At 39.9% G+C, this 14,868-nt stretch overlaps 1 protein-coding gene across 2 annotated transcripts; it reads right to left on the reverse strand.

The window, feature by feature from the left end:
* Positions 1-12,325, reverse strand: LOC126384136 (probable C-mannosyltransferase DPY19L4). 2 transcript variants are annotated; one of them, XM_050035073.1, is made up of 19 exons: positions 11,955-12,325; positions 11,635-11,811; positions 9,811-9,932; positions 9,628-9,718; positions 9,349-9,470; positions 8,316-8,461; positions 7,886-8,009; positions 7,651-7,785; positions 6,036-6,167; positions 5,698-5,799; positions 5,520-5,593; positions 4,599-4,757; positions 4,330-4,449; positions 4,091-4,211; positions 3,850-3,906; positions 3,672-3,754; positions 3,457-3,589; positions 2,505-2,663; positions 1-1,193 (listed from the first exon to the last, which is right to left on the reverse strand). In XM_050035073.1, the coding sequence occupies exons 1-19, from the start codon at positions 12,043-12,045 to the stop codon at positions 1,029-1,031; spliced, it is 2,313 nt and encodes a 770-aa protein (XP_049891030.1). In that variant the 5' UTR covers positions 12,046-12,325; the 3' UTR covers positions 1-1,028. The 2 variants fall into 2 exon arrangements, with proteins under 2 accessions (XP_049891030.1, XP_049891029.1); XM_050035072.1 differs by having other exon boundaries at positions 9,811-9,935.
* Positions 12,326-14,868: the final 2,543 nt, after the last annotated feature.

Below are 14,868 nucleotides of genomic sequence, written 5' to 3' on the forward strand. Positions count from 1 at the left end.
CACTGTATACACGCCTTTATTTTACATAATTCAATAAAACCTAACATTCACTACATGGCCTTTTGCAGAGGAGCAGTTATTGGTGAGAATTGAACGATAGCACCAGAAGGAATTTACCACCAAATACTTGACGTAAGAACCAGAGGATGGGGACCTGTCAGTCTCGGATACAGCTGAGGGTGTGATCCATAAGAGATGTCAGTCAATTCAAACATCTCAAAATAAGGCCTCCAGATGAAGAGAATGGTAAACACAAAGCTACAGAGGTGAGCAGCTTCACATCCAGCCTGCACTACCATTATAGGCTGAGACAAAGTCCACAGATGTTGTTTATACTGTCCTAGGCTGTTCAGTTGATATTTGGATATAAAACAGAGTGACTCTGAAACAAAAAATGAAATGGGAAAGGCAGAGCACATGTGACACTTTAATACTAGCCTGTCTACAAATATTCATTCATGGTGTTTAAAGCAACTCTACATTTCATGTCTGGTATCACAGGCTCTTTATCTTCCAGTGCTGCTGGTGTGCTCATGAGCTTCAAATATATTCAACGACTAATGAAAGACCCAGAGAATCATATTTACTAACTCTTAACTGAGGTGGGTGTCCTTTTTAACAGCAGAGATCATACACCATTGCCTTTTGCAGAGCCCCCAAAAAAAGTCAGAGCAGCTGCTCTCTGCATCTGTGCCAAGTGAGCACATGGAGTTCACATATCAACCTCTCCCTTCATTAAATACATCAAAATAACATTAACACATGGCTTATAAAACAACAGTACAGTGATTATTATGGCATATTTCAACCTAAACAGGGCCATTTTATGTTGATTATAAGTAAACAGGCCAAAAGCAGTACAATGTGCTCAGCTGATCCCAGTTGAATTTTCAGCTTTACCATCTACACCATGATGTGGAAGGTACCAGTGATTAGACTTCTTTTCAGAATCTTCTGTGTAACATTGTGGATATGATGTGAAACACTGGAGAAGGGCAGAGCCAGGCTCAGTGTGGCTGGAGTTGCTGTCAGTACTGAAAGGATATGACAGAGTTCACTTTGTACACATGAAATGAGCGGTTCCAAAAAACTCGAGTGAAGTAGTTTGTGTAGGGTGAGTAGTTCATCTTTATCTCCTGGCAGAATCTTCCATGCTTGGAGAAAGAGTAAATCTCTCCTTTGTCATAAACAACCTGAATGAGACAAGAGGATATGGGATGAACAGCCAAAAACTACTCCCTAACTAATCCCCCTAAAAGCACACAAGCTCACAATTTGGTTATTGTATGGGTTAAACAAATGAGATACAACATCTTGATAGTGAGCTTTAGAGGTGCTGATTTTGTTAACGTTTAACAGGGCAAGGCTAGCCATTCTCCTTATTTCCGGTCTTAATGCTAAGCCCAGCTGACTGGCTGCCAGTGGTATTTGTCATAAAGAAATTAGATTGATATCAATTATCTCATCTAACTATCAGCACAAAAGTAAATATACCTGAATACCATGCCTATTCAGTGTCTACTGGCAGATATTATGCAAGTGCTCTAAGTTGTGCAAGCTCCCATGGTATTTATTTCACTGCTCTCCATTGATGGGCTACACAGTATTCTATAAACACTTGGTCTGATTGAAAAACATCGAAAACGACTTTGATGAACTTAAAATCTTGATTTACACCTTACAGCAGCCATCTGCACAATTTAAAACACTCATTATTGGACATGCAGATGGAAATCTGCAGTTTGAGGTGAAACAATAAGTATAAGAAAAGAACTTCACCCGCAAAATGACCATTTGTATATCAATTACTCACCCCATTTTACATTGAATGAACGGAGAAAGCTTTGTATTTCTTGCATGCCTCCAGTGAATTAAGAATCCAAAAAAGGCAACCATTCTTCATGAGCTTAAATCATTGGGGACCACATTTAACAGCTAAAGCTTAACTATATAAAGACATCAATTTACACACTCTCACTCAACTCATGTAGTATAACCCAATCTCGTTTATCCAGTGGTATGCTCAATACTTCCCAAACACATGCATTTTTGGTAAAACCTTAATATTTAAAACACCTCCACCTTAGGGTGGCATGCCCTGAGTGTGCCTGAGCACACGCATGCATATGACCTCCGCTTGAGCAGCAATCAATGTATGCATGCGGCCTGGCATGCTACTTGGCCCTGCATGAGACTGTCTGTACTGATGTGTTTTCAATCATAATGTTTTAGTGAAAATACATATTTTTGGGAAGTACTGAGCATACAACTGGATAAATGAGACTTGGATTCTACTGCAGGAGTTGAGTGAGGATGTTTTGCTGTTGTCTGATGTGGTCTCCATTTACTTCAGTTTATGAAGATTGTTAACCTTTTTTGGATTCTACGTTCACAGTGGAGGCATGCGAGAAAAATAAAGTTTTCTTCATGAATTCAAGGTAATGCGTAGTGAGTAATTGATATACAAATAGTCACTTTTCCAGTGAAGTACTCTTTTAACTTACATGTCCATTGGAGATGTCGAGCAGATCTTTGATCCTACAGCCTTTATTAAGACTAAGCTCGTTACAAATCGACTCCTCAATGATCACATAGTTAGTCTTCTGAGAGGTCAGTATCTTGTAGATGTCCTCTGCAGATCTCATTGCATACACCTGGTAAGTCTGCAAGGTGAAGAAAAAAAGAAAACTGTGTTTGCTATTTCAACTAATCTGCGATAAGGAAAATCTGAATCAGTTGGACAGATAAAATACATATTTTGTCTGAAAGAAATAATTGGGATGTGCTGCACTGGGTCAAGACACTAAGTGTAGGTAAATTGTAAAACATCAGGCGCTCTTCATGGATAGGGCAAATAGTCACATAGGAATAACAAGCAATAACTCTCCCAGCTTACTCAGTGTTAAAGTCCATTGTCTGGGCTGTCGGTCTAAAAAGGTATTCGATGCACTTTGATGCAGTTGCAGATGATTATAATTAAAAATCATTTATTCACTTAGGATACACCAACATGCTTTGACTTGTGAATAAAGGATTTTAATTACAATCAAAGTGCCTCAGATTCCTTTTTAGACTGCCAGCCACCACCATAGACCTCTACACTGAGTAAATTGGGACAGTCGTTGCTCTTTATTCCTATATATGTGGTCTATATTGTGTTTTTGGGGCATTTTCTTTATGGTTGGTGCATTAGACCCCTGGGCCATCATGAATGCCCCAGTTTGTCATTTTTAAGGCCCATTACAGCATAAATTACATATTACTGTAATAAATTTTGAGAGGGCATTTAATGGATTTAATCTTTTTCAAGATTGGCCTCTTTACCTCTTTGTTACCCAAGGACTTGAGCTAGCTAGCTTTTTTACTTGGGCTTGTGTTCTGGTCTTAGTCTGTTTTTTTTGTTTTTTGTTTTTTTCCAGTACCAGGAGTCTTATTTTTTCCTTTCTCATCACTCACATCTTCAGTCCTCCTCAGCAGGTTAATGTCTGAGTAAAGCGGTAAACTGGTTACAGCTGAACCTGAACACAACTTCACCGTTCCCAAAAGCTGAGGGCTGCCTGCAAAGACAGCCGCCACCGGAGCCTGTGACCTGAAACACAAGAAGAAGACGTTAGATGCCATAATAAAGACTTCATAGATATCTCTGACAATACAGAGATCTGATGACTCACTTGATCCAGCTGATAAGCTCCACTGTATCTGGATCGTAAAACTCCTGCAGATCAGACAACTCTGCTAAGACACGAGGGCAGTACTACAAGACAGAAGAGAGCACCATAGGAAGGTATTATGTGTTTTTTTAATGTCCAATATGAAGAGCTTTAAAAGATAAAGAGCTGAAAATCTTACCTCTCTCCACAAACTGAAACCGATGATAGTGGGAACCGCTGTGCTCAGGATCAGAGACTGGAGAGCAAAAACCAACAATTAACACTTTAACAGAAAACATCTGTATATTTCACGTAATTTCCCCTTGTTTTTGGAACAACAATTTTTTAAATCAGGCCAGTATTGAGCAAGAGCGCTGCAGCCAGCAGCTGCAAAACAGGCTACAATGTAACATTAAAAGTGAACATCAGGGGTCACTCACCAGTACTACAGGGTGGATGGACTTCAGTTTGAGCCACTTAAACACAGTCATCCAGAGGTCAGGAGAACACACACCAAACGCTGTAAACATGCAGACGTACGGGGTCCATAAATATTTCATCCTGCATGAAAAAGAAGTGATGTCAAGTTGAGCCATAACTGAACAACTCAGCAATGGTTCATGTAGAAATATATCAAAAATTCGAATTCTAAAATACACTTTTATGCTGCTGAACGCACCCATCAAATAGCAGAGCCAGGCCTCCAAAAAGCAACGTGTGGAAAACATGATAAATGACCTCTGGCTGCTCTCCTATTCTTCCATCTTCAAGTCTGAGGTTGGTTTTCATTGGCTGGCCACTGTATACAAGTAAAGATGCTGTCGTCATTAAGTGGAACCACAATAAATGTTGACTAGAGCCTCAAACAGAAGCCCTTAAAAGCAAAACTTCAAGCTGAGATCACCAGCTCTGTCATATAATCCACTGTGCGCTGCACAAGTGTCTCACCTGAGTCTTCTGTAAATGGTCTGTAGGGTGGACACCAAGCAGACAATGAGAACCAGGAAGTAAAAGGGAAGGACTGAGGCCTGCGTCAGTCGCAGAAATAAGTCCTGACCAGGTGTCTGAAAATTCTCTTGGCACTGGAGGAAGTTGGTGATGAAGTCACTGACGTAGAAGGAAAGAAAAAACTGAAATTAGATTACATTAGATTAGATTATACTGATAGAAAATAGCATACTAACAAATGTGGATACTGTTCAAAACCTTTTAAAGGTTCAGTGTGTTGGATTTAGGGGGATATATTGGTAGAAATGGAATACTTTATAGTAAGTATGTTTTCTTTGGTGTATAATCACCTGAAAACAAGAATTGTTGTGTTTTCGTTTCCTTAGAATAATCCCTTTATATCTACATGGGGAGCAGGTCCTCCTCTACAGAGACCACCATGTTTATAAAGGTCCCCAAAGTTTGCAATCCCTCTGCGACAAGGGCACGAGGAATACACTTTATTTTTAATGTGGAACTGCTTCATTCAATGTTTTTAGTGATTTAAATCACCACGTCCGTTTGTTTTAGAGAGAAGGAGACTTCTGCAGATAATTCGGCTCACGATAAAACCTCCTGAACATCTGGATCAGAAAAATTGTGAGTACACATTTGCAGTTCCTGGGCTAGGAGCCTGTCTCCGACATGCCAAACAGCAGGGGAGAAACACCAATTTGTAACATGTCACTGCTTTATTTAGTGATTTATTGGTTTAAATCGCCGGGTCTGTTTGTTTTGGAGAAGAGAAGACCTCTGCGAGTAATTCAGCTCATGGTAAAAACCTCCTTTGCAATGAACACTAAAGGACTTCTAACCGTTACATGCCACTAAACTCCCCTAAATCTTACACACTGAACCTTAAATGCAACAGCTGTGACTCACGTTGTTGTGTTAAGCCCAAATTTGACCTCAAGGAATTTTAGAATGAAGTCACTCTCACTTACAGGTATAAGTTTCTGTAAATGAAAACAGTGATGGTTAACAACAATTAAATAACCACTAAGGAATGCTCTTGACTTGAAGTGGCTAAATGGAGACAGCCAGTCCTTGTAGTTTTTACCTTGACCAGATAACTGAAGGTGATCCCTGTGGTAAAAACTAGATGGAAATGGAGGAAGAGCTTCATCACTCTTGCCACAAGAGGTCCCATCTTCATCTTTTGCTGCAATAGAAATGCAGAACACCACAGTTAGATGGTGTTACACTACATTCAAACACTGAAGGTTATCAGTTTTTAAATGATAAATCAGTTATCAGAAGTCACTAATTATCATCTGTTAAACAATGTTTTAAATAATTGTATCAGCACTAAAGCTCGCCCATCTGGGTTTCAATGTAAATTGAAATGGTGATATGTAATTTGATGAAGCTCTGATGTGAGAGAGCAGCTAACTCTACCTGGAAGTACCTCGCGAGCACTGAGCCAATCAGGAGGCTGAGCAGAGGCGAGCTGAGCAGGGTCGAGTTCTGAAACTGGAACAAGTAGGCCAGGAACAAAGAGCTGAGGTACACCTTGTGAATGTCAGCCATCTGAACATCCCAAATGGAGGGATAATGGGGAGAACAAGAGACAACAAGAGATAGAAGAGAAAGAAAAAAATGAATGTCTTTGAGGATGATTGTGTGCGCAACGCAGGATGTAAACATACCAAACAAACAGGTATTTTCACCAGTTAAATTTTGGGAAAGCATTTGTTCATGAAGAACATGCAATCCAAGCCCTTTATATCTGAAAAGAAAACAACTGTACTTTGCTCTTTTTACAAATTTTATGCTAATGAATAACTGGCAGAGAGATTAATTTTAATTCATGTTTGAGTGTCATAAAGGCAACGATCAAAAGCCAAAACAAGAATTTCCTCAGTCAACAAAACGTGTTTCTCTTAACTAGTTCAAGCCCAAAACAGTGCAGCTTTTTCAGTAAACCATAAAAGTACAACAGCCGATTTCAGTCATTATTTCAGTGGTTAAAGGAACAGTTCCACATTTTGGGAAATACTTTTATTTGCTTTCTTGTCGTAAGTCAGATAGGACAATCAATACCACTCTAATATCTGGCAGTTAAATATGAAGCTATAGGCTGTTGCCAGTTACCTTAGCTTAGCATAAGTCTGTAAACAGGGGAAAACAGCTAGCCTGGCTCTGTCTGAAGGTAACAAAATCTGCCTGCCAACAGCAGATTTTTGTGGTGGACCCCAGGAAGATTAGCAACCGCTGAGGTGGAAGCTAATGGGGATCGAAATAAATAAACAAATAAAAACAGTTCAAAGTACCCTGACAAGGTGAATGAGGGCTGTCAGTGAGCATCTATCACCTGTTGATATGAGTCTGCCGCCGCTCACTGGCGAAGCTCATTGGTGAGACAAATCACACTGATTGGCAGTTCAGCTCAGTGCACAATAGGGTTGCAACGGTATGACATTTTCACAGTACAATAACCATCTCAGAAAATATTGCGGTTTCACAGTATTATATTGTTATTATTATTATCACTCAGAATGACCCTTAAAAGGAATGAAAACAGAAGGGAATTTTTTTTTAGCCATTGAGCTCTTTACCAGAAACTGTAATCGTTTGTGTTATTGTTTGCTAGCGCACAGTAAATATCCTTTATTCTTTTAACATCAGGTTGTGTTGTCAATGTGATAACCAGCATCTTGAATCCATTCTGTCGATTTTCTAGTTTCCCTTTTTGAATGACGAATACAGACTACCACTACCTGCTGGTATGGAGAGTTATTATCTCTCCGCAGGCACAAAATGTATTTGCAAGTTGGCAGTGTGTTCAAGTGCAACTTTTTGGCTGAGACACAAACGATGTAAGATGACACAATAGTCAGCCTTCGTCGCCACTAGGTCTTTCATGTTGGTTTGCTGTGTCTGGGCCTTAAAGCTCACTAATTAACATGCTACATCTTGTATGTTTATTTGCAAAACAGCCACAGTGTAAAAATGACAAAATGTTGTTTTATGTGTGGGAATATTTCTTACTCAGGTGCCATGAATTTCTTACCTTACGTGGTGGCACCAGGTCAAAGGAGTCAAGCAAGAAAAGACAGAGGCCCTGGATGAAGAGCACGTAGTGGCTGTTTTCCCAGACCAGGAGGAATGTGAAGGTGGTGGCACTCATGGTGAGATAGCAAAACATCTACAGGGAGATACATTTTATTCATGTGTGCTTAAATACAGAGTTCCACCTAAGTTGGATATAGTACAGGATTTTTTTAATGGTTTCATGAGAGGCTCACCTCAGTGGCAGAGCTGATGTTATTACTCAGGAATCCAGTCAAAGCTGCAACCTGGCAAGAGAAGTAAGGCAGAGCCCAGTTGTCCCGCAGAGGAATGGCAAAGTCCACTTTGGTTGTATCTGGTCTGAGGAAGAAATGTCCCAAAGAAGAGTTGTAGAGTGAACAAGTCACCATAAATCAGAAAGAAAAGGAGTGAACATGGGATTTTTATTTGTCTAAACAGCAGCTTGTTAAGTGTCCTATTTTTCAAGTTCGTTTAAAGGCATTTGTTATCAAAAAGTAGGAGCAACAGGGAGAAAAATTAAGAAAAATAAGATGCTTGATAAAGGGAGCTAAGCTGATCTGACTTTGACGGGAGGAAGAAACATGAGGCATTCAAAGAAATCTCACACTGAAATATGGGAAACAGGCCAGCAAATTTTCCTCTCACCTGTTGATCACATACCAGGCCACAGCCAACATGCCAGCAACCCAGGTGCCGCTCATCACCCAACTACATACAAACAGAGCTGTGACGTAGATTGCCTGGAGGCCAAAAACTGCTCCAACATAGAAGTAGATCGGCTCCACAAAATCCTGAAGGCAGACATAGAAACATCAAGGTTTTATAACAAGCAAGGCAAAAATGAAATGAGCAAAAACTCTACACACTGTTTGCTTTAAATGGCTGTATACTAAAAAAGTCAACACCAGAACTCCAATGCCCCAAAACAAAGTGCTAAAACGAAGCCTTGTGATAACTGACATAATTTAAGTTATACAAGTGATGCCATACAAAAGTTTGACTCCTCTCCACTCTTTCTGGCTCAATGCAGTGATTCATTTATTGTGTTATGAGGGGAAAAGCCCTCTACACTGGTAGCAGATGAGACTCTTAACTACACGGAGAGTGATATTTTTTGCATTTGCATTCATTCTTGGCTTTCACTGTGAGATTTGCTATCTAGAGGGTTCCCTTCCTTTACTTGTCCTCACTTGTGAACAGCACCTTTTGCATGGTCAGTGTACAGAGGGATTACCCCTCCTCCCACTGCCAACTCTTTATTCCAAAACAACAGGACATACATTTTTAGATAACTATTTAATTGTCCACATCAATGGAGTAGATGAAAGTGTTAATGCTTTATATATTCCTATGGCTTAACAGAATCACCTCAAGTGACCCAAACAGTTCATCAAAATGGGTTCTAGCACAGTTCTTAAACTACTTTTTACAAAACTTTAACCTACCTGTTATTTTTTATAAGTATAATCATGAAATATATACTACATAGGTATTATTGTAGCTGAACTTGTGCTGAACACAAAAAACGTCATGTGACTTGTAAAGTACTTACATTTTCCATCACATATTACCATTTGATAAAAAAAAAAGAAAGACATAAATGTACTGTAGCATGGACAAAATTGACAATGCTTGTACTTAATGCACTTTATTTGACAAACAGACAAAAACAACCTACCTGGCTGCCCGTAAGTCTGTATATAAGGCTTGTAATGAGCTCTGGATACAGAGAAAAACGCTCCACTGCATTGATGGTCTGACCTGAAACAGTCCTGTTATCTAGCGTCAGCTCATAAAACCCTGGAAAACAAAAACCACATAAGCACAGATTTGATTGACAAGGAGAGAGACTGACATTCATAGCCCTTTAGTTTAAGTTAGTGTCCGTTTTAATGCTGTATTTAGTTAAATACTTAAATTTTCTTTCTTTAAGAAGAAGCAGAAAGTTTTCATGTACCTCTTTCAAAAGATGGTGCAGTCAGCATGTGCTTGTAGTAGTAATAATAGAGCCCGCTGCCTTCTTGGAAGGTGATTTCACGCTCTAGCTCCTGAGACACATGGAGGTGAATTTTAGGATAAATATGTTCATGGCATTAAGTGAAGTGGAAATTTGATAGAAGCAGACTCATGTAAAGCGTACCTGTCTACTTGAAAACCAGAACTTTCTGTCATGATATGCAGACAGATAAGCAGCATAAAGCATGCCGCAGGCAACTGCTGCCAGACATCCAAAGAACACCCTCACCATGCGCTGCAAAAAACCTGCTGAGGAGCAGAAATATAATATCACATCACATATCACAACAATACTTCTAAGTAAGTTGGACCCATTTTCTCTGCCTTTAAAGGCCCTCAGGTGGTTTCACTCTGTAACTATCCTGCTAAACCATAATCAAGGGTTTATAGAGTCACTGGAGACACTAGTCTCTTTCCCCTTTCTAAGAAGGAATCTGTATTAATGATTTTAACTGCTTATACAGGGCTGGACTCTACAGATAAACAAGACACTGCCATAAACAAAGAAACATCTGTTGTGATGTTGATACATATGCACAGATATGGAAAAACTGCATCTCAAAATGTTTAGCTGTTCATCACAAATCATTTTAGGTGAATTCTGATGTAGTATTCTCATTTCTGGTGGCACGGTGGCGCATTGGTTAGCATTGTCACCTCACAGCAAGAGAATTCCTGGTTTGAATCTGGGGTGGGGGTGGGGGGTTCAAACCCACGAGTGGGGGAGCCACTCTGTGCGGAGTTTGCGTGTTCTCCTTGTGTCAGCGTGAGTTTTCTCTGGGTACTCCGGCTTCCTCCCACAATCCAAGGACATACAGATTAGGTTAACTGGTGACTCTAAATTGCCCATAGGTGTCAGTGTGAGTAGCTGGAGTCTCTATGTGTCAGCCCTATGATAGTCTGGCGACCTGTCCAGGGTATACCCCACCTCTCGCCCAATGTCAGCTTGGAAAGGCTCCAGCCCCCCCCGTGACCCCCAGCAGAATAAGAGGTTACAGCAAATGAATGAATTTTCTTTTCTTAAAGCATCATCTTAAAGACAACAAAGCTGGACAAATAAATAATAGACAGGACTATGAAGAGAGATGTAGGTGCATAAATAAATAGCAATATAAATAAAAGCACCAATGACCAACAACATTAAAATTAAACAAAATAAATAGTGCAAATACATGAATATTAAATTTTGATTCTGTGGTTATTCAACAGCTGTCTCAAGTGCCACAACCCTACAAAAAGATCACCAGATCATCAGTCAAGGAGTAGGAGCAACAGTGCTGAAAGTATAAAAACATATCTGCAATGTTGGGAAGTAATGAACTACATGTAATTAAACTAGTAATATAAATACATTTTGCAGTAGCTTGCTGGTAGTTCAACTCAATTTGTATACTGATTCAAGTGGTAACCTTTATGCCAGTTTTTGTGTAGTTAACGTCTTAAAATACAAACAGTTTTGGTCCATAAAAGAAAACAGATGATTTTTAAATTTTTATTTTACCATTGCCTCTATGTAATTGAACCCCCTTTGACCACAATTAGTCAGAACTATTGATTGTTGCTATTTATTAACAAATGTCCAGAGAAACTGTTGCATGCTATTTTTCAAGATTACCTGAGTAATCTTAGTGCAAAACTCCGACATAGACTCTACTTTCTTGAAGGCAGGTGTCTGACTTATGGAAACTGTATAAAAAACTAAAGCTGACATTGCTTGCAATTATGACCTGTGATCAAGTGGACACCCCTTGCAAAACACTCTATAAAGTGTGCACGAAGTAGTTTGAACTACTTTTTCTGAGGAGCTTTAATTAACCAAACCAGATTTCTCCTAAAGATAGCTTGTCTGTAGTTAAACTTCTTCCAATGAGAAGTCTTGCAAAGCTAGGCTTTCAAAGTAGCTTCCCCAACACTGCACAACACTATATAATTTAGGACATAAACTTACATGTAGAGGAACTCTTGGTTCTTTTGACAGATGACTCTGGTCTGTTTGATTCTTCCTCTTGATGCTGAGCGCCCTCTTCTTTAACCTCACCCTCATCTTTCTGCTGCTTTTCATCTCCATCTCCACCAATGGACACACAGCCCTCATCCTCCCCTGTGTTCACCGGCTCATTAGTATCTGGTCAGGTGAAAAAGACAGACTTGTTTGATATGATGACAATCTTCACCATGTCAGACGTGACGTTTGTGTTTAGTTACTGGATGTTTTTGCACAGGAAGCTAACCGTTCTGTTAGCAAACTGCTAAGTTAGCTAGACTTACGTGTGGTCTTCAACTCAGCCTCATTCGGGCACTCGTCCTCTTCTTTATCTTCCTCCACAGTGTCTGTTTTTCGACATCTTAACTCGGTCATGACGAGATGAATTTAATCCGAGAGCAGTTGTCTGATGTGTTGAGGCAGCAGCATGCTAGCTAACGATGTTAGCTAACCCAAGAGCCCTTAAATGAATGTTTTACTTTTGCGAAGGCAGGTGGCAGCTAGTATTAGTTACAAGTTACCTTTTGTCTAGATTAACTGTTCTTGTATGAAGTTACAAACCAGCAGCTTGACAGTTGCAGTGTTTGTGGTGTACACTGTGTGGAGGACTGTACATTTACTGCTGCTGCTGCTGCTGGGCTGATACCGGGACGTAGCGGAAGTTGAGGTTGGCGACAGAAAGCAGAGAAGAAGAAGAAGAAGAAGAAGAAGAAGAAGAAGAAGAAGAGTGAGCAAACTTCGTTGCAAAAAGAAAAAACACAAAACAAACACACACATTTATACACACACATATATATAATTACTTATTATAATTAACAGTAATAATTAGTAATAAATTAATATAAACTAATATACTTATTTTTAGTTTTAATTCGTTAGTTGCAGCCTTAAATATTCGTATAGATCATCTTTGGACGTGGGGGCAAGCAATTTCAAGATGTCACCTTTTTTAATTACTTGATTTATCAGGAAAAAAATGACTGTTATAATAATAATCATGATAACTGTTTAATAATGATCATATTTGTTAGCACTGATGATTTCTAAAGTGTGTGCTGAGCAGTTTGTTACCACCACTCGCTCACATAGTTAACATGTCACTACAATCTGGAACATTCCCAAAAGCCTAGAAAACTGCGGTCATAAAGCCTCTCCTAAAGAAGAGCAGTCTTGATGCCACAGTACTGAACAACTACCGGCCCATTTCAAATCTGCCATTTTTAGGCAAAGTCCTTGAGAAAGTTGTTTACCAACAGCTTACTGACTTTCTCCTAATGAACAACTCCTTTGATGTTTTCCAGTCAGGTTTTAGACCCCATCACAGCACTGAGACCGCTCTTATTAAGGTGACAAATGACATCCGCCTGAACACTGATGCAGGCAAAGTCTCAGTTTTAGTCCTGCTAGATCTGAGTGCTGCTTTTGACACTGTCATGAGATCCTTTCACAGAGACTAGAGGACTGGGTGGGCATCTCTAGCACTGCCCTAAATTGGTTCAAGTCCTATCTAGAAGACAGGAAGTACTTTGTTGAAATTGGTAACTGTGTCTCAGACCACATGGCCTTGACCTGTGGGGTGCCCCAAGGGTCAATCCTGGGACCCCTGCTGTTCAATCTCTACATGCTGCCTTTAGGCCAGTTAATACAAAGTAATAATGTGTCCTACCACAATTATGCAGACTACACTCAGATCTATGTCTCACTGACAGCAGGTGAATATGGACCAGTGGATTCACTCTGTCACTGCATCCAACAGGTCAGCGTGTGGATGCAAAACAACTTTCTCCAGCTAAATTCAGACAAGACTGAAGTCATCGTATTTGGTCCACAGAAACAAAGAGAAAGTGTCAGCAGTCACTTCCAGTCTCTCTCTCTAAAACCTACAAATCAGGTTAGAAATCTCGGGGTAATAATGGACTCAGACTTGAACTTTAACAGCCACATCAAGTCAATAACATCAGCAGCTTTTTACCATCTAAAAAACATTGCCAAAATCAAAGGTATAGTGTCTAAACCTGACTTGGAGAGACTTATCCATGCATTTGTCTCTAGTAGGTTAGACTACTGTAACTGCCTGCTCACTGGCCTCTCCAAATGGGCCGTAAGACAGCTGCAGTACATCCAGAATGCTGCTGCTCGGGTCCTGACCAGAACCAGGAAGTACGAGCACATCTCTACACTGGCTTCCTACGGCTCAGAGAATAGACTTTAAAGCAGCTCTGCTTGTGTACAAGTCTCTCCACGGCCTAGCACCAAAGTACATCTCTGACATGTTAGTGCCATACGAACCATCTCAGACTCTGAGGACCTCAGGGACTGGCCTCCTCCTGGTGCCGAGAGTCAGGACTAAACATGGGGAATCAGGATTCCAGTTTTATGCAGCTAAAATCTGGAACAGTCTTTCTGAAGATGTGAGACAGGCCTCTACTCTGACAATGTTCAAATCTAGGCTCAAAACAGCTCTATTTCACTGTGCATATGACTGAAAGGATCTTATCTGCACTCTTCTCTTTTAAAGTTCATTTTATAATGATTATTTATGTTTTTATTTTGTATTGTGATTTTAATGCATTTTCTTGTTCTGTAAAGCACTTTGAATTACTTTGTGTACGAATTGTGCTCTACAAATAAACTTGCTTTGCCTTGCCATTCCTGGTGTGGTGTGTTTGTTTTTTTGGTAGATATTTAATCTGAACAAGAACTACAGTACAGTCCTAATTGGATCAAGTACACAACTGAAGCCAGGTTGTTTCAACTTAACAGCTACATGGGGGTGTGCAGACAGCCCTGCTGCAACTATATCCCAAATAGGCCCTTCATAAAAATGTAGGATTACTTTTAAAAAGCAAGTTAAAAAAGAACAAGAACTACCTCAAAGTTGAATGCCTCTGCAAACCAATTGAGTTGCAGTTTACATCCATGTCTGTCCAGACTCATATGTAGCCATGGGAAACGACAATGCTTCAAATATGGCCGTTGCTGCATTAAAACAACATATTCTTAAACTTGGAATCTTCACACACATCTTCCCCCTGCAGCACAGAAGATTGATACAATCCCCACAGTTTTAAAGTGGACACCCAAGATTAGTGTCACCAATTCAGGATCTGACCAAATGTGGCCGCTGCTGTTCCTGAGATATGATGTTGAGTATTGCCCAGAAAATTGTTTTTACAAAACATTATGATGTCAGTGATG

This window comes from Epinephelus moara, chromosome 22 (genome assembly GCF_006386435.1).
Source record: "Epinephelus moara isolate mb chromosome 22, YSFRI_EMoa_1.0, whole genome shotgun sequence".
NCBI lineage: Eukaryota > Metazoa > Chordata > Actinopteri > Perciformes > Serranidae > Epinephelus > Epinephelus moara.

What these genes read in the sequence shown, in the direction of transcription:
- LOC126384136 (XM_050035072.1), bottom strand. Translation starts at nt 12,045, where the DNA reads ATGACCGAGTTAAGATGTCGAAAAACAGACACTGTGGAGGAAGATAAA. An exon ending in CCTTCAGTTATCTGGTCAAG is followed by an intron (nt 5,594 to 5,697) that starts GTAAAAACTACA and finishes TTTCATTTACAG; the next exon opens with AAACTTATACCTGTAAGTGA. An exon ending in TCGACATCTCCAATGGACAT is followed by an intron (nt 1,194 to 2,504) that starts GTAAGTTAAAAG and finishes TGTCTCATTCAG; the next exon opens with GTTGTTTATGACAAAGGAGA.